General features: G+C 35.7%; 1 protein-coding gene across 1 annotated transcript in view; it reads left to right on the plus strand.

Annotated features, from left to right (window-relative positions):
- The window catches only part of KDM7A (lysine demethylase 7A), a 74,011-nt gene that overhangs the window by 21,433 nt on the left and 30,911 nt on the right, over window positions 1–21,667 (plus strand). The window contains exons 3-6 of the mRNA XM_085322605.1: window positions 13,714–13,799; window positions 18,721–18,838; window positions 19,740–19,900; window positions 21,454–21,595. Coding sequence (XP_085178731.1) covers window positions 13,714–13,799; window positions 18,721–18,838; window positions 19,740–19,900; window positions 21,454–21,595 — 507 coding nt within the window. The remainder of the gene's footprint in view (window positions 1–13,713; window positions 13,800–18,720; window positions 18,839–19,739; window positions 19,901–21,453; window positions 21,596–21,667) is intronic.

Genomic DNA, 21,667 nt, shown 5'->3' on the forward strand with positions numbered 1-21,667 from the left:
CTGTTTATGCCAAGGCTAAATCCCATTGTACATGGTATTTTAACTAGCCCAGTTAGTAACAACTGATGCAGAGCAAAAGACCTCTGGTAGTCTTTTATTTGGTTTAAACCAGATTTACATCAGTGTAGTGATAGACCAAGTTAAACCAGAAAAGTTTGGTTTAATGAAYGTTTTGATCTAAATGATGCAGTTCTCTCATGCAGACAGAGCCTAAGGCCTGTAATAGGGTATACTTCCATTCTTGAATCATAAAGACGCAATTTCCGTAATTTATATCAACATTCTCATTTAATCACTGCTTGTAATACTGACACCCAAAATGAAGTATCTGGATGTATTGCTCTTCAGCAGATTTTGTCTTCTCTCATAAAAACATATAGGCAAAATTCGAGCTGTTTCTGCKTGTTATCCTGAAGAATTAATTCTGTATTTTTACAATAACTGAACTGCAGTGTCTCATGTAATTTTTCTATAAACAGGAACTGTAAGTGTCTGTACTCATTTTCTGGGGATCTTTCGCAGCAGATCTTTTGCTTTCTTACTTCATTTTCCTGTTTACTTTCTTGTTCTAATGTTATCTGTATTTTGCCTGTAATGAAGAAAAAGAAGACTTCTTAAGAACCATACATACATATGCTAGTGATACATAAATAAAAATCTTATCTTCTCTTCCTAAAAGAAATGGAATTGAGTTGCACAGACTATGCATCAAAGATTASCTTTCAAAGCAATTGTGTATAAAATACAGAATAAAATAAATACAAATCTATTTGCAAAATAATTTGCTCTGTCTGGGTGACTTCAGCTAGTTCACTATATAACAAAGCTGGTCTCAATATCCTGTACTTGAACCATTTAGAGCTTTAGATTAAAAACAACTTACTAAATTGTATYCAGAGTAAAATTAATTGATGAAGATACAGTTAAAACTTAGTGCTGATATAACTCAACCCCCAAACACTTTTCATGTGTACACATATCTACTTAGGTTTGTTCTGCACTATTTGAAATATCTATGTGGTCTGAAAAAACTATGCTTCACTAATTCCATCTGAAGAGGATTGAGCAGTTAGAATACTCTAGATAGAATAATGTGCAAAAATAACTTCTCTGAGTTTTGTGGACTAAAGGGATGGATGCACTTTTGGCCAGTGTGCCTCTCTAGACCTCTGCGGACAGCTCGGAATCCAATAAAGATCTCTGAATTATGGGCCATCTCCAGGTCACTGAAGGAGTTTATTCCACTTACTGTTCTKCCAACCAGTCAGTGTAACGTCTGAAATTTAAACTCATTATCTGTATCTGAGACAGTTTCCCTCTATCATAGCTTAAATAGAGGTTAATGTAATAAACGACTCCATCTGTGTTTGAAATGAGGATGGTGAGCTGGAGATGATGAGCCAATTTGCTCTCTGATTTCTTCAGAAATGGAGCAACTCTGTCTACTTGCTATTGACTACAAGTGTATTGGCTTTATAGAAGTAAGATATTTAAAAATAAGGTATTTTGTAGCTATTGGAACCATGATCTTTTATATGATGGTTAGAAGGATGCAGAAATTACTCTGCTCACAAAAATGCTTAGGAGACAAAAATTTCTTAGTAATGTTTGAAAAAGATTGTAGTCTGGAGGGGGAAATTACACAGTTGAGAATCAGAGGATTTTTTAAAAAAAAGTCAAAGGCATTTTTAATGAGTTGGATTTTGAAGGGAATAGAAGATTTGTACAAGCAGATTTTTTTTTACCCAGTAATTTTTTTTTAAATATCTGATTTCCAGTACAGCTACACAAATTCTAAATGCTGAATAAAAATTATGAGAGTGTTAAGGCTGCTGAATAGGAGACTTAGGAGGTCTTTAAAACCAATCTGATTTAGAAATTTCCAAACCAGTTAGGTGAAATATTCCATTCAGTTTCAGGAGCAGGTTAAAGGAGGCTGAATCCAAGCATGATGTTGCTGCTTTCTGAATAAATAGCAGAACAGTGATATAATAACCCAGGGATAAAGGATTTGCAGTAATGGAATCTTAAAATGTTGCTAATAGTGGTTTCTGGTGCTAGAATATGGGGACAAAAAAGGTATTGCCTTCAAATTCTTAGTTGGAAGCCATGTTCTCTGATTATGCTTGTCATCTTTTCTCATTGAAGGGATATAACAATAAAAAAAAATCTTTAGCTTCCTAATCAATTCCCTCAGGCTAAGAAAACAGTGAGTTGTGCCACCTGTTCACTTCCAAAACTTTTGTTATCACAGTGCTTGAGAACAAGATGATCTGATCCTGTCTACTGACTGTATTGCTTTGAATGTTGAAAGATTTACAGGCTCTGCATTGCACAAAATAACAAAGTACAGATAGTACTTACCATGCATCATGATCTTTCTAAACAGCTCATCTTTATTAGGCAACCTGAATAACCTGCTAGTACTCTGGAGGAGGCTGCAATGCAGGCTGTTCACTGATGAGGAGCAGTCAGCGCTTCTAACTGTTGAGGGACAAATAGAACAGCTGAAGATACTTCAAAAAATTCCCAAATGAATCAAACACTGCTTTTAGTGTACAGTATGGATCACTGAAAAGAGTTGGTTGGGCTAACATCTAATATTAGAGATGTCTGTAACTTCAGAGTATGATATTAAATGGTTTTTGTAAGATTTGAGTGTAGGCAGTTCTAGAATTCAAGAACCACTGTGAATGAGTTTTCAGAACCATTTTTGTCTTTTTTTAAAAATTTTGTTTATTTTGTTACTATTTTCTACTCAATCTCTTAAAAAAAAGAAAAAAGTCTGAGTGACTGTTCTCCAACAGGCTGCCATCAAGTAGTAGTTCTTTTATTGAGATGGGGTAGATACCTTCACACTTCAGGATGGTCATCATGCTTCTCTCAAACTAGGTGGTAGGAATCAGGCTGAAAATTTGTCCCTTTGATCTTTTTTCTGCATTATGGAAAGCCATATTTGTCGTTTGGCTTTCAAGTTGTCTGGGTCATATGTTTAATTTTTGATCTGTTGCTCAATTACTGCGGTTCTTTAGTGAGTTACTGAAAAGATTATTTTGTAGGCAAATGACTTATTGCTAGTAGCATAAAATCGTAACTGTGCTTGGCACTTGCCTCAGTTACTCTTGTTGCTGGAATTTCATATAGCTAGTCTCAAGGAAATGATAAAACTAAATGTTCCATCAGGAGAAGGAAATAGTATACCTAAGGATGGTCAGACTAAGGCCATCTTGTATGCTCTACTATCCAGAAAAGCTTGGTTTACTTAAGGCATCTAATACCAATAAGTGCATCTCTTGGTCTGTAGCATTGTTTTCTATATTGTGTAGAGTAGATGATTAAATTCTAGACAGTTTTTCAGATGTGAGGAAGGATGTTCCCTGCAATCTGATTGTGCAAGCTACCGGCAATTTATGCTGTCAAAAGTACTGTTAAGTCGGAGTAGCAGATCAGTGAATAAGGAAGGTGAAGTTATACAGTAAGCATGACCTTGCCTAGTGGCTTTCCATTACCGAAGAGAGCAGCCCCGCTTCTTGTTTCTTCCGCTTCAGGTTTTCTGGTTCCACTCCCTCACAAGAGTTGTCTGACTGTAAACTAATTCAAGAAACAGGCAGAAAAATGGTTAAGTTGCTTTGTGTCAGATAAGCAAAGCAGGTTACCTTGTAACTAGGCCAGTACCAGGGCTATGTAGGGAGCGGGCAGGGGCAATGCTTGGCTGGAAGCTGCGTTGGAAGAGAATGAGTAACCTGCCTCTTCCAGTGGCTTCAAGCTGTTAGATCAATGCAAGCTATATTGTGTCATTTCTTYCTAATGTGTATTTGTAGTTTTGGGCTGAGCCTCGGTTTCTCTTCAAAAGCTGTTGGTGTGATTCAGTTAATTCCTCTCTTCTTTCCTCCTCTTCCAAGGCCCTCTCTCTTTGAAACAGRTACCTAATAGGAGTGTTGTGCATACATTGCTGTTAGAAGCTTTGCAGTATAACTAGAACTGAAATTCATGTTGGCTGTGGTYCAGCGAATTGGGACTCCGGTGTTCCTAGAATTATATCCAGTGTTTCATAAATATACATAGAATAATAATTAGTGAGAATCTGTGTACAAGTTGGTGCAGAGGAAGATTAAGGCAAATAAGCTAGGAGTGTGAAAGTTAAGGCAAAGGTGTGCAGATAACTTATAGCATCCCTCTCCCCCGCCCCCACTTAAATTCAGTTGGGAGTRCTTTTATTCAGGGAAGGGGATGGCCTTCGTTTGCTGTACTACAGTTGTCATGGCTGATTTATTCCTGAATAAGTGTACCTGTATGTAGGTTTAATGAATCTATGTACTGGCTTCCCCTTTCCATCTTCCTGTTATCTATGTATGTAATAGCCTTGCTACCTGATAGGAAAATAAGCATTTACAAACTTTGTACTATAACCAGAACTAAAATTCTGGTTGTCTATGGAACTGGGATTCCATTATTGCTAGAATTGCTTCATAGCCAATGTTAATCCTTTTTCCTGCATCTGTTGTGGGAAGGAGAATGGCTGTCATTGACTTTAACATGCTAAGAGCAGTTACAGCTCTGCCAAGATGCTGTGCCTAACGTAAGACTGGGGTTATTGTTTCTCCTTCTCTGGTGTGGCTGGCCACGCTGGGGGAAAATGTGAATGGAGGAGGATGGAGGTCTGAACTGCTGCAGAGAATCTTTGAGTTCCTGAGCAGGGTGCTTTGCTCATGCGTGAAAGGTTGCACTGATTACTTGTTTTGAAGTGCTAAAGAAATTTCCTTTAGGTCACATTGATGTAGGTTTTTTTCTTTGCTTCCTATAAACCATATGGCATGATTTCCTTGCTGGTATCATCCTGGTTTATCTCATGTAATCATTTTCACACTGAAATAAGGCCTCAAATAGCACTGCTGCTTTTTAAATTCTGTTTCTCTCTGCTCTGTGACGTGTTTATTTCTGAGGTCTTCTGTGGTTTACTTAAATATTATTTTTCTGAGCAACTTGCTTTGCTAAAATCTACACAAAATGGTGTAGGCCCCTTCTGACCTTAATTTCTGTAAAATGATGATTTAGAAAGGACAATGACAAAAATTGTTAATGTTCTTTTAAAGTAACTTATAGAGATGCAGAAGAGTAGAAATCCTAGTTTGTATCGGAGGGAGAGAGAAATTGGGTATGCACTTAATGGGTGATACTAAGTGGAAGGAATACATTAGAAGTACTTTGGTGATGTTAACTCTGCCCCTGTCATGAAATCGTTATTAGCAAAAGCAGTTGTCTCATAAAACTGCTACATGTAATCTATGATGGCCAATTCTGTTATAAATTAAGCATGACTCTGTCTCTTCTTGACACTCTTATATGGTACTGAAAAGTTTGTTTGCCTTCAGTGTGTGTTCTTTGCATGTTAAACTGTGGATTTCCTGAGCGTGTACGTTTTTTGRCTGCTGTTTGAACGGTCATTTTATTTTTTGCTTAAGTTCCTAATAGTTACATAAATTCATTATATATAGATAAAATCAGCTATGTTTTTTTTAACAAACACAGATGCTTAGAAATATGATTGTGCTTATTATACCAAATATTTACTTCTCAATGTATTTATGTAATACGTATAGTCCTGTCTCTCATCTCTCTATTTTAGCAGTTTCAGTAAATTGAAGAAATTCTACTAATAAACCCAATCTTGGAAAAAGCATATGTCCAATCTCAAAAAAACGTATCAATTCATTTTCTGATTACATTAGGATTATAGTATGGAAGAATTAATGTACAAATAATGATTTCAGTTCTCTTTTTGTGAGGTTTTAGGTACCACGATGATTATATTGAATACATGGCTGTATCTATAAGTGTAGTTAGAAGGTTTTGTTCATCTGTAACTGAAGCTATATCATTATGTAACTTGATAGCTTTGATCCATTGCTCATTACTCTCCTATTAGGTTTCTATTTCAGAATGCATTCTCTGTAGTGGAGCTTTCTTTGACAAGATATCGCATACTGATTTTATTTATTTTAGCCTCTGTGCTTTGGGTGAATGAAAAGCTCTGTTACTTGAGGGAGACACTATTAGTACTGATTTTCTTTCTCACTGAAAGAATGAGCTTGAGCATTGGCATTAAAAACATCTTCTGCAAAGGTAGCGCTAGTATAACTTTTAACTGTCATCTACTTGAAATTTTGATTCTGGAGATCTAGAAAGTCTGAGCTTTAGAAGACCCTTTGGAAAGCAAAATAGAGCAAATCTTATAGGATCATGCAATTTTTAATAAGTTAGTATATTTTGAAATATTTTGAGGTTCTATGGATTATTTTTCTGCCTTTGAGGACTTGATTTTTGGATTGTGTGTGTGAATATGTACTAAAACTATGTATACTGTTGGGCCCACATGCATACGTTCTATACAAATCTAACAATGTAATTCTTTACTGGAGAAAATAGGTAATATTGTGAGAGGGAATATTTGTTAGAGATAACCATTACTCTGCTTTTGTTTCTTTTTAAAGTGTATTTATGCAATCTGTTTGAATTCTGTTTTTAGGAATACCTTCTTTAGAAATGTTTTTATTTTGAAAAGTAAATAAATATGGAGAAAACACAAGCTCAAATGTTTACAGAAAAAATACCCAATAAAGAATTTATTTTAACATGTAGCAGTATGCTTCTATAGTCTATAAAATTTTCTCACTTTTTAAATTATCTCATCACCAAAGTAAATCACTGTAAGCTTAAAATTACTATTATCTTTACCATTCCAGAATTGTTATGCCGCTTATCATGGGAGGACKAAGAGGTGGCTAATGGTTCCTTCCAGTTCCCCATGTTGAATTGTTTGGTCAGTTTTTATTACTGGATGTCAGTGCATGCATTTTAAAAAGGAAGAATCCTGTATGTTTGCCTAGCTGGCACTTGAGGTCCAAGTTGTTAAGACTGACCACGTTTATTTTAGGTTTTAGACTCTCCTTTGAGTAACTCTATTTTTCAAGCTGCTATTGCTCTACAAAAGTCTGAGAGTAGTATTGTCACTCTATGATTTTATCTTTATTCCTAACCAACTAGTTAGGAATAGTCCCTGAAGAAGTGACTATTGTGACTTCTGACTTCGGAAATGCGTGAGGGCTGTCTGATCAGTTCTGACAGTGACATCTTTAGTACTTCCTTTGTTTTATCCTGCAAATATTTCTTGCTTGGCATCATTTTGACACTTACAAAGAATAGGCTTGAATTAATGACTTAACAAAATTCCTTAAAATCTTCCAAGTTGACTCCTTACCCCATCCTCTTGCTAGGTAAAGATGCTTTTATTTGCATCCTTCTTTCTAGGGATGGAGTAGGAGGAGCTGCTCTTTGTGGATCTTGCAATATTGCTGATTGATTCTGACGATAAAGATTATAGTACTTTGAGTTTTGTTGGCATGCCCAAAAGATACAAAACTGGAAGTAGCAACTACAGACCTTGCTCCTTGTTGTAGGTGAACTGAAAGGTTTGCTAAACACCTTGCCTACTTCTCACAAAGTTATTTGCACAGTGTATTAACAGTATATTATCATCAACTGTGATGATTTGAAATTTAATAATAAGGTCTGATGAGAAAAGGTACCTGTCAATCCTTTACCTGTAAATATGTGTATTGTCAGCACAGGATTTCTAAATTGAGATCTCTTTCCCATTGTTTAGCAACCATTTTTAGAAAAACAAAATAGCATACAGATGAAATAAAACAGAATCTTTTCAGATAACATGKTTTGAAATAGCATTTAGAGTTATATTTGATAAACAATTGGATATTATTGTGACTCGCAACTTTTGGTATGTATGGGTTTTTTTGGCTTTATTTGTTTTAWAGAATCTCTTAAGGTTTCCAAGGCCTATCTAAAAAAGTGAGTTGCATGATGGCTAATTTTTTTGCTTTGGATTAGTTTGCTGAACTGTCTTGTCATGTGGTCTCCTGATGGCTAAATCTGATAGAAAACCAATGGAAGTCTATCCATGGCCAGACAGTTGGAAGAGAGAGGGTTGGACCTTTCTTTTCAGCAGCAACCTATAGCTACACTAAGTTTAATGTTATGTGAAACTGTACCTTGAGGTAGTTCCATCAATTTTGGGGCGATTAAGTCTTTCCTCTCTACTTTGGTACCTTTAAACTTGCATATTGTCTTCCTCATCCATGTTAAGACACAGTAGAGACTCACTGCCATGTATCTTCTCAGCAATTTTATGGAAAACTGGAAATTGAAAAAGAATTTTGGTATCTATCTGCTCTGTCAGAAAATGAACCAAGTTAACAGGAAAAGTCCCTGTAGCCCTAGGAACAGTGTAGACCTCAGTGTACTTAGTAACAGGGAACATACTTCTAATATCTCTAGAATTTCTCTGTGTTCCAGGATTTTTGTTAATCTTTTCCTACTGGATGCTGTGAGATGCGTACATTTTCCTCCATTTGACAGATAAAGCCTGCAGTGTGCCAGATAAAGCCTGCAGGCATGACAGGAAATGGTTGAGAGTGCTGATACAGTGGTGGGGTTGGAGAGGCAGAGAAAGAAAAGTAGAGAAGGAAAAAGAAAATTACCTCACAATATTTAGGGAGAATATAGGGAGAGCTTGAAAAATATAATTCTTTGTAATTTTAAAGCTTGGGTAAAATGCAATGTATTCTGCTGAATTACACTTGCTAGCAAGAACCATGAACTTGTGCTTTTTCTGCACAGTGGCACAAGTTAGAGGTTCGGGTCACACTGTGAAAAACCTAAAGATCTCTGGGCCTGAACTTATTGTGTCCTAAGAAGAAAGTAAGAAAGACACTTGAATCAGGATTTTTTGGCTCAATTTTGAGCCATAAATAAGCTCTTGAAGAAGCAGTAGATGTTCTCATTGTGGCCTATCACATATCCTCATCTGCTGGGTAAAGTTTATAGACACAAAGTATCATGCCAGTGTTGAAGGATGCAGAAGCTACTGTGGGGAAACAGAAGTTCAGTTATGTAGAAGCAGGAGTCTGTTAGATTGTGTTCCACTTGCAGCTGGAAGATGTGGAGAAAGTGCTTATGGTATTGAAGCAGCAGGAGAAAGGAACGGAAGGCAAAACCAAGAATGGCATCCTGTGTAGAACTCAGCTTCTCAACAAATTTATTCGTATTTTTCACCGTTAGCATGATCCATCCATTTTCTGCAATCAAGAATTATTTGTATCCCTCAATTTTTGAAAACTTAACTTTCAGTATGTCTAGTATACAAGGAAATAGCTTAGAAATTTCCTGGTAGGAATATTTGGCCAATACGAGATAATCTGGCCCATTCGTGTTTTCAGTTGTGACAATTAATTTGGGGGAAATGGGAATCCAAACTTTACCCATATCTTAACAACCGTTAACTGATGTAATGCTATGTGTAATCATTGCCATTTATGTTTGTATTTTTGTATAACCGTAGAGTATATTTACTGTTGCCATGTCCCTGTATGGACATTTTAAAAATAAAAGTCCAAATCAAGAGCGCTTCAAATTTCTTCTTAAATTGAGGATTCTTTCAATTAGACCAGCAGAGAGAGTTAAACAACCTCTACAATGTTGTGGACCTACTTGCTAACATCAGAAGCAGGGAAGGGAATACCAAGAACTGTTTGAGAGTAAGCTGGTAATAGATTTTGAAGGTGCAGCAGAGTATTTTGTGACTGGCCTGCATCCAGTGCTTAATCCAACAACATTGTGCTGCTGTAGAAGAGAAGAGGTGCCAGATGCCTTGTGGGGGTTACTATATACTGCTGCATAATCTTCAGGGATAATACTTCCTCTCAAGTTTTGGGTGTTTGGGAAACCCATTCTAGCAGACATTCCAGCATAATTGTGAAATAATTGCTGAACCTGTCATACTGAATTATCTGTGCACAAGATAACTGATTTCTAAATGAATAGCAATGCTACAGTAGGGAGCAGGGTCTGTAGGATTTTTTTTTTTTCCTACAGAAAAAGCCTTATTTTCTCTTTGTATAAGAACAGAGTCCATTGGTATCTCTCAGATATGTTAAACATGCCTCTTCTGGTTGTTTTTGATTCAACCTGCTCCTTTTACATAGATCGAAATTGAATAATCCTATGGAAAGTATCAGACTGAAACAAAAATACTCACCTTCTGATCAAACTTCATAGAATCATAGAATCAGTAAGGTTGGAAGGGACCTCTGGAGATCATCTAGACCAACCTCCCCGCTCAGCAGGGTCACATAGAGCATGTTAGACAGGGTTGCATCCAGGCGGGCCTTGAATATCTCCAGAGAAGGAGACTCCACAACCTCTCTGGGCAACCTGGTCCAGTGCTCTATCACTCTCACAGTGARGAAATCTGGAGAATCTGGAGAATTGATTCTTCCAAGTTGCAGTGAGAAGGGACTTAATCACTTGCTGCAGTAGGTGTGTTCATGTGTACAAATATCTTAGCACTTCGCAGGTTCTTCTACTGCCTCTTGCTGACCTTGCCTTGATGCTGGTGACCTTAGGGAAGTTACAGACATCTTTCCCAGTTGTAAGCGGACAAATGTTCTTAAGACTTCAGAGGAAGGTATTTTGCAGGAGCTGTGCAGGAAACCTTTTTTTCTTTTTTTTAATCTAGTAAAGAGTTTGAAATCTTCATGAAATCTTGAAATAAGAAATCTTATTTTTGGTTTAATACTGAAAAGAAGACTTGGACCACTCAGACTGATTTTTGTGGAGTTTTTTTTTTAATAAAATTTTCTAGCTTGCTACTGCTTTAGAACCATTTTCATTAAAACTGGACCCGTTCAGACCTTCTACCTTCATGATCGGAATTAGAGACATATATTCTGGCATAGTCTCCTACTGTGTATTTATTTATTTATTTATTTATTTTTATTCTGTAATACTGTAAACTTCTTACCATTCCAGAAGATTAGTCTGCTGTTTCCCTTTAGGAGAGGAGTAATCAGAAACTAGGTAATATGTACTGAAGACATTTCAATCAAAATGGATGGAGAGGTGAAGAGTAATCATGAAACTTCATTCAGAAGAACATCCACTGGTTTGGGAATGTTACTGTGTGCAAGTATTTTAACACTTTCCAGGCTCTCCGTGACCTCTTAATGATGCTACTTTGATGCTTGAGGTCCAAAGTTACAGTTAGCACGATTACTGTCATGTTCATCTGTTTACACTGTGGAAGGGGTCTCAGGAAAATAACTTGCAATGGCACTGCGTGTGATTGATACTCGTTGTGGCATCCTTCGCAGTGCTGCTTCTTGCAAGTGCTCAAATGCCATTTGCCCTTCACATCAGTCGGGTATCTGCTGCTCGATCCACTTGCTGCMTCTTCCAGTTAGTGTTTTGCCTTTCCAGTTAGTTCAGAGTTTCGAGCGTAAACGGTAGATTGYAGATGTTTGCTTTCTTCACTGAATGGCCATTCCAGCTATTCTAATACAGTGCTGTTTCTGTACACAAAGCCCCCAGTACTTTCATTAAAGACTATGAGGTTAATCAAGTTAGGGAGAGTGTTTAATACTTAACAGAACGTTGTTTTTTATCTTCAGGCTATCTGTAATGTCTTATAACAGACAATAAGTTAGCATGCATAAAGAGAATATGATAAAGAGTTAATTTTTGAAGCCAGAAGGTCCTATTGCTGTATTTGATATGAAGTTCTTACTGTTAGCAAGGTAATACATGATCTGATTGGGATGATAATGAATGTGTTAGATGCAAAAGGAGAAAGCAGTAAAGGTAGTAAGTGGAATTTCCACTTAGAGCACTCTGTTTCATTGAACAAATGTACCAGTTTGAGCAAGACATCATCTGACATAAGTAGCTTTAGCTGTTCAAAAATTAGAAATTTAACTAAAATATTTGGATTCCTAAAGATAGATGTATCTCTTGGTATATGCGCGCATGTGTATATATGTACATGCACACATATAGATGCATATGCACATAAATATTTATATATATATATATGTGTGTGTGTGTATATATATGCCTTCTGGTTTGAGGCTTTTAGAGTGTTAACATTTAAACATTTAGAATTATGAGTCACTCTTCTATAAAAAGAGAACACCAGCAAGAAGAAATAGGACATGCATTTTTAAAGAGCACTTCTGTCTTCATTTCTGTTTAGATGTCAGCTGAATTCGCATGTGATAACAATTCTAGTAGGTAGAGTCTTAAAAACAAATATTAAATATTGAAAGAATTGTGATGAACCTCATTTGGCAGCAGTGCTTTGTATTTAGACTATAATAGCAAGTATGTAAAAACCTATATTCTTTCTAAACTTGGCGTTGTAAACGGGGGGGAAGTAGAAGAACCAGATGAATGTTTACAGAGGATTCAGGATAGTGTACTTGTTACCAATAGTTACATGAGAGATGCTTTTTGGTTTCATATTTGACTTGCTCATTGGTACAGTTTGAATGTAAAACTGTTCAGTATATTGTTTTGGCAGTAAGTATTGCCATTTACTAGAGCACGTCAGTGGCTTTGACACTAGGCTGCTGGGGAAAAGGCTTTGTAGCTCAGTTGTTTCAAAGCTTCAGTGTTTGTGCTGTCATTACACTTTTGATATGAAAGCATTACTTGACTGGATCAGTGTTCAAGTTCACACATTATTAGAATGCATTAAACAGAAACACATAATTATGGTGCAAATATTCAATGCTGTTGTCTTGTTTTCCTATCACAGAAGTAAACAATTTTATAAGCTTTAATGAACCTCTGAGAAGAACTAGAATGTCTATCAGCAATTCAGCAATGTTTTTTTCCTGAAAACTTTGTTCAAAACATAGCTTCTCCAATTAAACTCTAGTGTTTCAATTCTTAAAAAATGTTCTTTTTGGTAGGCAGACTTCTCCAGACATTTTTTTGAACAAACCTTTCTATCACTCTACAGTTTGGTACTGTTGTGTCAGGAAAGGAAGTCACTTGGAAGTCACTGTGACTTACTTCAACTTTTGGCCTTAACATTGTGTTATTCAGATATGCAGCACTGCAGATGTTTTGAAATGACTATTATAAAGATGTTCCACTTAAATCCCACTTTGACAGCTTTATCTGGAAAAAATATGCACCAGGAAAAGATTAAATCTCTCAAATGTTCTTTGAAATATTGGTTACTATTTTAAAACAAAAACAGCTCTCCTGAAGAGTGATTTGTGTGATTGCTTATGTAGCTTATATAGTTACTACTAGTACTGCAAAGATTGCAAGGGGAAAATAAAAGCATTATTTATCTTGAGGTAGAAGTCAGATGTGTACTTTTTACAATATGTAAAAGAAAACATGCATGAGGGGAGAACAGAAGTTTTGTGGTGTCTCCTACCGATTGCCAGCACTTAGACATCAGACATTCTAATTTTTTTCATCTTTGCTTTTATGAAGGGAATTGTTTGAATTGTTTTATGTGCTCCATTTCCTCTAATTGAGATCAAAGCTATTTTGGGAGGTATGGAATGAAGTTATATACTGTGGACTCATTTTTAGAGGAATTTGATTCTTGTTTCATTTTATAAAAGCTTGTAAATGGCATTATTTGTTCAATGGTAAGCAAATTATTACTCAAAAATTAAGTGATAACCCAGTAGTTGAGTTGAAAGATAATTTGGAATCTGGTTACAGTTTTGCCTGTGTAGACTAAGCAAGTTCAGTAAAGACTTAAGATTTAGTTATTCTTTAGCTTAAAAAGTAAAGCTTGCACTTGTTGTCATTAATGTTTTAAAAATATTATTCCAGCTGTGTTGGGGTAGAGGAGCACCATGCTGTTGACATTGATCTATACCATTGTCCCAACTGTGCAATCCTTCATGGACCTTCTCTAAGTAAGTATGGGATATTCAGATTTTATTTTACACTTACAGTCTGTTTTTGCTCATATACAATTGAGAAATGTTCAAGATGGATTTGATTATTTCGCAGGTACTCATTCTGTGTGACTAACTTTCAGCTTTTTCCTTGATCTAGAGGTGCAGATAAAATCAAATACAAACCACAGCTGCAGATCAGAGAAATTAAAATGCATAGAGCTTGAAGAAAGCAATCTGGTCTTGATTGAGAAAGAATAAAAATTAGGGACTTCTCACCYCCACCCCCYCAAAAAAAGAAATCTAGTGTTGGCAGTGATGCTTTATCCTCCTACATATACGACATGCTAGAAAAATAATAATAATAAACATTGATGGCTCCCAAAGACTGCATATTTTAATCTTGAACATTATAAAACCTAGGAAGGCCCAAAGAACTTTAAGAAAATGTAAGAGTTAGCTAATTACCTTTCTTGATGAGTATATGCCAAAAAGTCCAGTGAAAGCTGATGTTTCTTTCATTTATGTCCTTGTCACTTATCCAACTCTAAATTCCAGGTTTCTGATCTGTAAATGTATTTCCATCAAGTTTCTTATGCAGTCTTACGAGTTGCCAGAAGACTCTATCAAATGCAGTGGCAAGAGAGACACCCTTCTTCAGTTCTCCTTTTAGTAGGTACATTTGCTATAGAGAGGTGGAATGGAAGGATGGTAACATTGCACTTCTTGGGAAAAAAAATTAACATTTTTTGTCTTTTCGTAACTACTGAAAGGGCACTACTTTATCCAACTTCTAGAATTCCCCCATGACTTCTGTACTCGAAAGGAGACAAGGTAAAGATTCATTTCACCGATCTAACAATGAATTAAGTTTCTAAGTTCAAATCTGAAAAATGTCGTATGCTCCAGGCAACGAGTCGTGGTCTTTTTTTTTTTTTTTTTTTTTTTCTCTTCTTCCTGGAAGATAAAATAATGATTTATTAGTCATCAGTGACTAAGATCTAGAGTCTTTTTGAAACTGAACTTACCTTACCATTTAAAAATAATATATTTAAAAAATTCCATCACTGGTTAGTCTTGTGGATTGTGAATGAAGTAATAAAGTATCCCTTATTGGTGTAATATCTTGTATAATATATATATATATATATAGTATAATATGTAGGTTATAATTAATACCTTCAAAATTTGCAGCCTTCAGGTTAGGAGCTAAAAGGTAGGATAAATGGTGTTTTACATGCTTGTAGTTTTAGGATTCTGATTGTCTTCATCAGTTAAAAATCTACATGTGATTCTGTAAATCAGAATACAAATATCAGATACTTCTTTTTCCACTTCTCTGATTGTTCTTCCTGTGAAATAGGAGGATACGGCAATGAGTGGAAAGGGAACACATAGGACTTTCAGAATACTAAGAAAAAGACCTTGTAAATCTAAAACTTATTTTTGTCTGCTTGATGTGGCAGAACTGGTATACTTCACCATCCTCGTGATGCCTGTAAATAGCCTTCCTTCTATGAAGAAGCTTTTAACTTTAGCAGCTTGGCAGTGAGATAAGTGTAATTTTTGTACTGGAAGTCTTTTTGAAGACAAGAATCTGTGGTAAAAATTATCCTTATTGCTTCATGTTGCCTCAGATGAGTAGATTATTTAGATTCAGTAGAAGCTTCAGATGTACCACATATCAGCTCAAGCAGAGGTGATGTATTGAAGTATGTCTTCATCTAGACTTTTATTAGTTTTTCTCAGGTATTCTGTCAGAATTGGCTCTATCATAGTTTGCAGTTAGGGCATCTACTTTCTTAAATGTTGAGATAGACTGATAAGGTGTCAGGACTTCAAATACTGCAGCAATGCTCCAGAGTGCTTTAATCACAAAATTATGTATATAGCTACAGAGAGTGTTTTTTATTTACCACATCGTATCTTTTCTTCTAACGGAGTTTTGAAAGAAACCAATTCATCTGTGTTGCACTTAAGAGGGCAAGTGTATCTGTGATTTCTGCAAACATTTGTGTGTATAATCCCATCTAATCAAACAAGATAGTACAAAGTGATTTTCTGAAGRCATATAAGAAAGATAAATTTCAAACTACCAGATAGATAGTTACTTTTCAGCATCCTACAATTTAACAAAGGAAGAGTTCCAATATTTAAAAGAAAACTGCTAGTAAAGATCAAATTAAATAATAGCAATGTTATCCAACATATTTTTTGTATTTCAGCAAAAGCTAAATCATACTCTTGTGCTGGAAGAGCAGTAGTTTTGCAAGACTTTTATTAAGCAACTGTGTAAGATACCAAATAAGTAATCCTGAGAATCTTAAAAAAGAGTTTTTTTAAAAAAAAATCATGGTACATTTTGGAGTTCTCTTGGCTTATTCACTTTGGAGTCTTCATATTATATTTTGTTACTTTCAGAGTTATCTCAGTGATTCTTAGGGGTAAAGATGTGCTCTGTTTACATGAAGGCTGTGTGTCTCGTGTTACCACTTGACTCCAGAATCTTAAGAAAACGCAAAGTATGGTAAATGTTACTAGGGCTGTGATTATAGAGTATTACTTCTTTTTTGTCTTTTTTTTTTACCTTCTCAAATTCTGTTACTAACCTCTCACCACCACTATTTTTTCTTTTTTGACTGGCAATAATGCCTGTGCTTGATACGAGCTGACAGTATATTGAGATGTTGTACCAAACTTAAGAACAGGTATTCTGTCACTTACTTCCTGTTCACTGTAATATTTTGGTCTTCCCATGCTAACACTGCTCCTGCATTTTTAGTTGCTGGGTGTCATTTGAAAGACCTCTTACAAGACTCAGGGCCTCATTGTACAGGTACATAGGTTTTGAACCTCATTTAAAGTTTAGCACCTGACATCTGATGCAAACAGACCAGTAGGTGTGCAAAGGCAGGGGATAATATTTGCCTAAGCTAAGAACAGTTATTGACCCAGTGCTTTGATGAAAAGCAAGCTAAAAGCTATTTTTAAAATACATTCAAAGTTTCTAGCTCACTCTTTTCCTTTTACTAACTCTCTTGTAATTCTGTAGTGTACTTTTGGTGTGTGTATTTTGGATGTTGTCAAACTGGATTGTGCCTCAGTTTTCAAGAAGAGAGAGTGTAAAAGCTTTCCTTCTACTAGTTTTGAGTGTGTATGTGTGGAGTTTTTTTTGTTGTTGTGTCTATTTCAATTTACACAGAAATTTGTTTTTAATTTGAGCACAAAGATCCATTCAGTTACATTCTTTCTCGCAACTGTTACTGTAATGGCTTAAGGGATTGTAAAAGCTATGGAAAACAATTTAAAGAGGTACATAAGTGGAAAATAGTTTTCATTACTGTTCTTTAATGTTTTCTTGTTTATGGAAGTATGATGTACCTTAGCATGTGCTAAGTAGAGAAAAAGACTTTTTTTTAACTTCTAGTCTTTAAATGTTGTAAAGACAAGTTTTAAAAAGTTAGTTTTGTGCGGTAAAATCTCTTAAACAGCTGTATCATCTTACATTTTTAATGAGCTGTTACAGCAGCAGTGAATTTATGGAAAAACTACCTTGTTGCAAATTAGTATTAGTCACTAGTTTCTTTTATTAATACTTATGATAGAGAAAATCGCTTTTAAAACTTAATAAAACTTGGCTTCATTATTTATGAAGTTTTACTATTATTTGGGTAGTCGGCTCATTAAACTGGCTCTTCAACACTGATTTCCCTGTTAGCAAATAGCTGTAAATGTCAGTTTATTCTCCTAAATGTCTTCCAAAGGGTACCATTTGCCACTTACATAGGCAATAGCTTATCACTAGGAATATTATCTGTTATTTATAGTGACTATAAGATTTCAATTATTCCTATATAAGCAACTGCTGTTTCTGGGGAAGCAGTAGTGAAGCTATTTCTTTTTTCTTTTTTTTTTCTTTCTTTCTTTCTTTTTTTAAACCATAGCTTCATGTTATTGGTAGTGGTGTTTTTAGTATTGCCAGCAATTGTTTGAGTTTGGGTGCATCATGAACAACAAGTAACAATAGCTTTCCTCTCTTTCTTGTATCCTCAGCAGATGTAATTTCTGCTTAATACTAGTTGTTAAATCACAGAGCTAGCCTCAGTAAATCTTGTTGGAGCAGACTTTTAATAGCAAGTCTATTAAATGCAATAGAGCAGAGTCTGGCTTAGTTTTTATTTCTGGGAAAACTGAAACATGACATAAAAATTACTATATGCTTATTATGTTTAATTTCTTTGTGTGGTAAAWGGTACACTAGTAAGTTAGCAGAAGGGTAGCAAGTTGAGCACCATTAGAGGTTCTTTCCCAGCTGATGGGATAGCAGTCCTTTTTGCTGAGGCACCTGCTGGGAATGTAACTGGCATTTTCAGCCTCCTGAATGTTTCAGGACAAGAGACACAGGTCTGTTTGTATAGACAGGAGGTGCTACCAAAACAGGTGAATGATCAAACTTTTAATTAGAATGTCTAGTTTTTCTTTTTCATTGGCCCTGTAAGTAAAGGGAGATGTTAAAAATTTGGTTTAGCTAATATTGTGCTATCAGTATCAAATTCCCCAAATTGTAATAGAACATTAGTTTATCCTTTGTTCTTCGTTAACGTTTTGTGAAAGTGCCTAGAATTGGGACATTATGTTTGCATGTGTGTATTATACTTGCATAATAAAGATGGTACCTGCCTGAAATAGTTTTACCTGCAGAAATGTTATGGGGACATAAACAGTGGATAAAACACAAGTTTATTCAGAACAGAATAAGCTATAGAAGTGCAAAGGATTGCTGCCTGGCCTGCTGAAGATTTCATTTGCTGCAGATAAGTAGAAGGTCACCTGCATAAAGAATAACTTTCGTGGATCTTAGTGATGTGGTTCGCTGATGGAATGACTGCTAATCTGAGCCATCCGATTTAACTAATGTAAAGCCTTCTAAAATACCTAGTGAAGAAGAGGAGGAATTGGCACAGACATGACTACACGGAGTTGGATGATGGTTCCAAACCGGTCCAGGCTGGAACACGAACCTTTGTTAAACAGCTGCGGGCTCGCTCTTTCCCAAGGTACAGAAGCTCACTTAGACATTTCGGTGAAAAAACAGAGAAACTCTTTGGGATGAGTGTGTCTAAGAAGAGCTGGCTTCAACATTTCTCTGCTTCAGAAAATAAAAATCTAGGATGTCTTCCTCTTCCTTTAGAATTTTCTTGTCCTTCTCCCCTACCCTTGGGCACTCCCTGTTTCAGAAGGATACATTTGCCTTTTTCATGCCACAACTTCCCCTGATCAGTTTTGCACTGAGACATGTTGTCCGTCAGCATTGCTGCAGGGTTGGTGGTTGGGGTTTTTTTGTTTGGGGAATGTGGAAGAGTTCTTTTGGAATGCCTTAACTTAGAGCATTGTCTATTCCTCTTGACCAAGAAAGGAGAGACTGGGAAATAACTCCTCAGTTTCCCTCCAGATAACATAGAAAATTGACATGAATTGGTAGTCTGTCCGTTTTCACGTACTTTAGAGGTCAGTGGATAGACTTGACTGCAACAGAAATGTTTTTATCCCAGGTGGTGTGTGGTTGGCTTTCTTACTGAAACATAATGACTTATAACCCCTTCAAGGATTTTTGTTGTTGTTATCAAAAATGTATATTAATGTTTTCTCTAAGAATTCCTTTTCCCCATCTTCTTAAGCTATTGCCTTCAATCGTATAGAACCACTGTGAGTTCCCATGTTATACATGTCAATATATGTTTTCTTAATTATTTAAAATACATTGTTATTGTCTTCTAGTTGAATTGTCCAGTCTAATAACACTGGGTCCATTTTTTTTTGGATTCAGATRCATCCATCTCCCCATCCACCCCCTCAAAAACAAACAAACAAAAAACCTCCCAAAAGGTAATGTAATTATTCTTCAGTAATGCTTAGAGGAGAGTTTTTTGCTAACACTTTGTTATTTCTTTCCACCAGTGCTGATGAAGTCATTTTGAAAATGCATGGCAGCCAGTTGACACAAAGATATTTGGAGAAGCATGGGTTTGATGTTCCAATTATGGTTCCTAAATTAGATGGTCTGGGGCTCAGACTTCCGCCGCCAACTTTCTCCGTTTTAGATGTGGAACGCTATGTAGGTAAGGGTCACTGTAGAGTATGTGCAAATGATTTTCTGTCTACAAAGTAAAATAAATATTTGTACAATTATAAGAGCATCAAGTGTGCTAAATATATATTCTGAATTGAATGCTTCTTACCAGAATACTGACAAAGAGTAAAATTAGACTGATTTTGTTTGCGGTAGGTTTGTGACAGGAGTACACCYTTATTTTACAGTTTCCCCACATGTTAATTATGTCACCAGCTGAATGAGGAACACTGATGTGTTTGTTCTGCTACATATTGTAGATCAATAAATTACAATGATTTTCAAGATTGTTCTCTCTGTGTGAATTGTATGAATCACTCTTAGGATCAATAAAGGTTGATCATTGGTCCAGATATTTTAAAATGTTCTAGGCTCTGTAAATTGGCACTGCTTAATGAAATTCTTTTTCTGGAAAGTTTCCCACCTCAGCCTTCTTTCACAGGAGAAATAGAGCTTCTCCAGGATCATTTCTTGCTTGTCAGATCTGCAGACAGCCTGTAATCAGTTTAACCTCATGTGAGTGTGCAGCACAGAGATCAAGACTGAGCCAATTGCATCATGAGATTTCCAGTAATGAGTGTATACTACAGTTTAGAAGTCTATTTGTATATGGCCTTGTCTATGTTCCTGTGATAACCTAATATAATGAAATGTGCTAAAAGCAGGACATGTGTCCATCAGCATTTTACGATGGCAACAGAACAAAGAAAATGTGTAGTAGATGGAATGTTGTTACCATTATGATGATGATAAACAAGCTAATTCCTGTGTATGATGGCATTCTGCATCAAAGTGTGATCATCATTTTGATATTTCTGAAATGTAGGACTAACTTCAGAATTAATTCTAGTGCTTTATACTGTTCATTAATCTATGTGCTGATTGTTTTTGATTTTTATGCTGCTCCTTTCCCCCTTTTTCTTGGTTAAAGGTTGTTTATTGCCTGGCTAGTCCTACAGGACTGTCATTTTAAAATACCAATCTGTGTCATCTTCAGAAATGAAGCATACTCATGACTCAATTATTAGTGAAATTACTTTGTGCTTAAAAGTTACACATGTATATAAGGTATTTTTGTGTTTAGAATGTGAATGATGGAGTACCTGCATAGTTTTCAATGTTAAAACCTATCAATTATGGCACAAGTTTAGGGCAGATTATTGAGAATTACAACCTGTGAGACATAGGATTCATTATTTGTAAAGAATTCTCAGTGGTCTTTGTGTTAAATATTCAAGTGCTTTGATGATGATTATGAGCAAGATGATTGTTAGTTAGTTTAGATTATTAGTTAATTTATTAGTTCTGGTTAACCACTGAAAAAAGGACATACTCCTAAACTTTTTTTTCAGTTCTGTCCTTGGCTGACTGTAGGAGTTAAAATTAGACCTAATAAGAATGATTTATATTTATCTATCTCTGTTTCAAGAGGACGATGTTGATTATAATGGAGTTTTTGCTGAGAAATGGATTAGTAAATGCTGGAAAAAAGTTGAATTTCCCTTAAAAATGGCTGCTTATCTGTCATCCTATTTTTCACAGGTGGTGACAAAGTGATAGATGTAATAGATGTAGCAAGACAAGCAGACAGTAAAATGAAGCTCCATAATTATATTAAATATTTCACAAATCCTGACCGACCAAAAGTATTGAATGTGATCAGCCTGGAATTCTCAGATACAAAGTGAGTGTTGACTTTAATTTCTGCAAAATAGAAAGTTGTTTTTGCTAAGGTGAATGGTATGTTTTAGGAGTA

This window comes from Rhea americana, unplaced genomic scaffold (assembly GCF_003343005.1).
Source record: "Rhea americana isolate MKP2758 unplaced genomic scaffold, rheAme1 scaffold_79, whole genome shotgun sequence".
In the NCBI taxonomy this organism is placed as follows: domain Eukaryota; kingdom Metazoa; phylum Chordata; class Aves; order Rheiformes; family Rheidae; genus Rhea; species Rhea americana.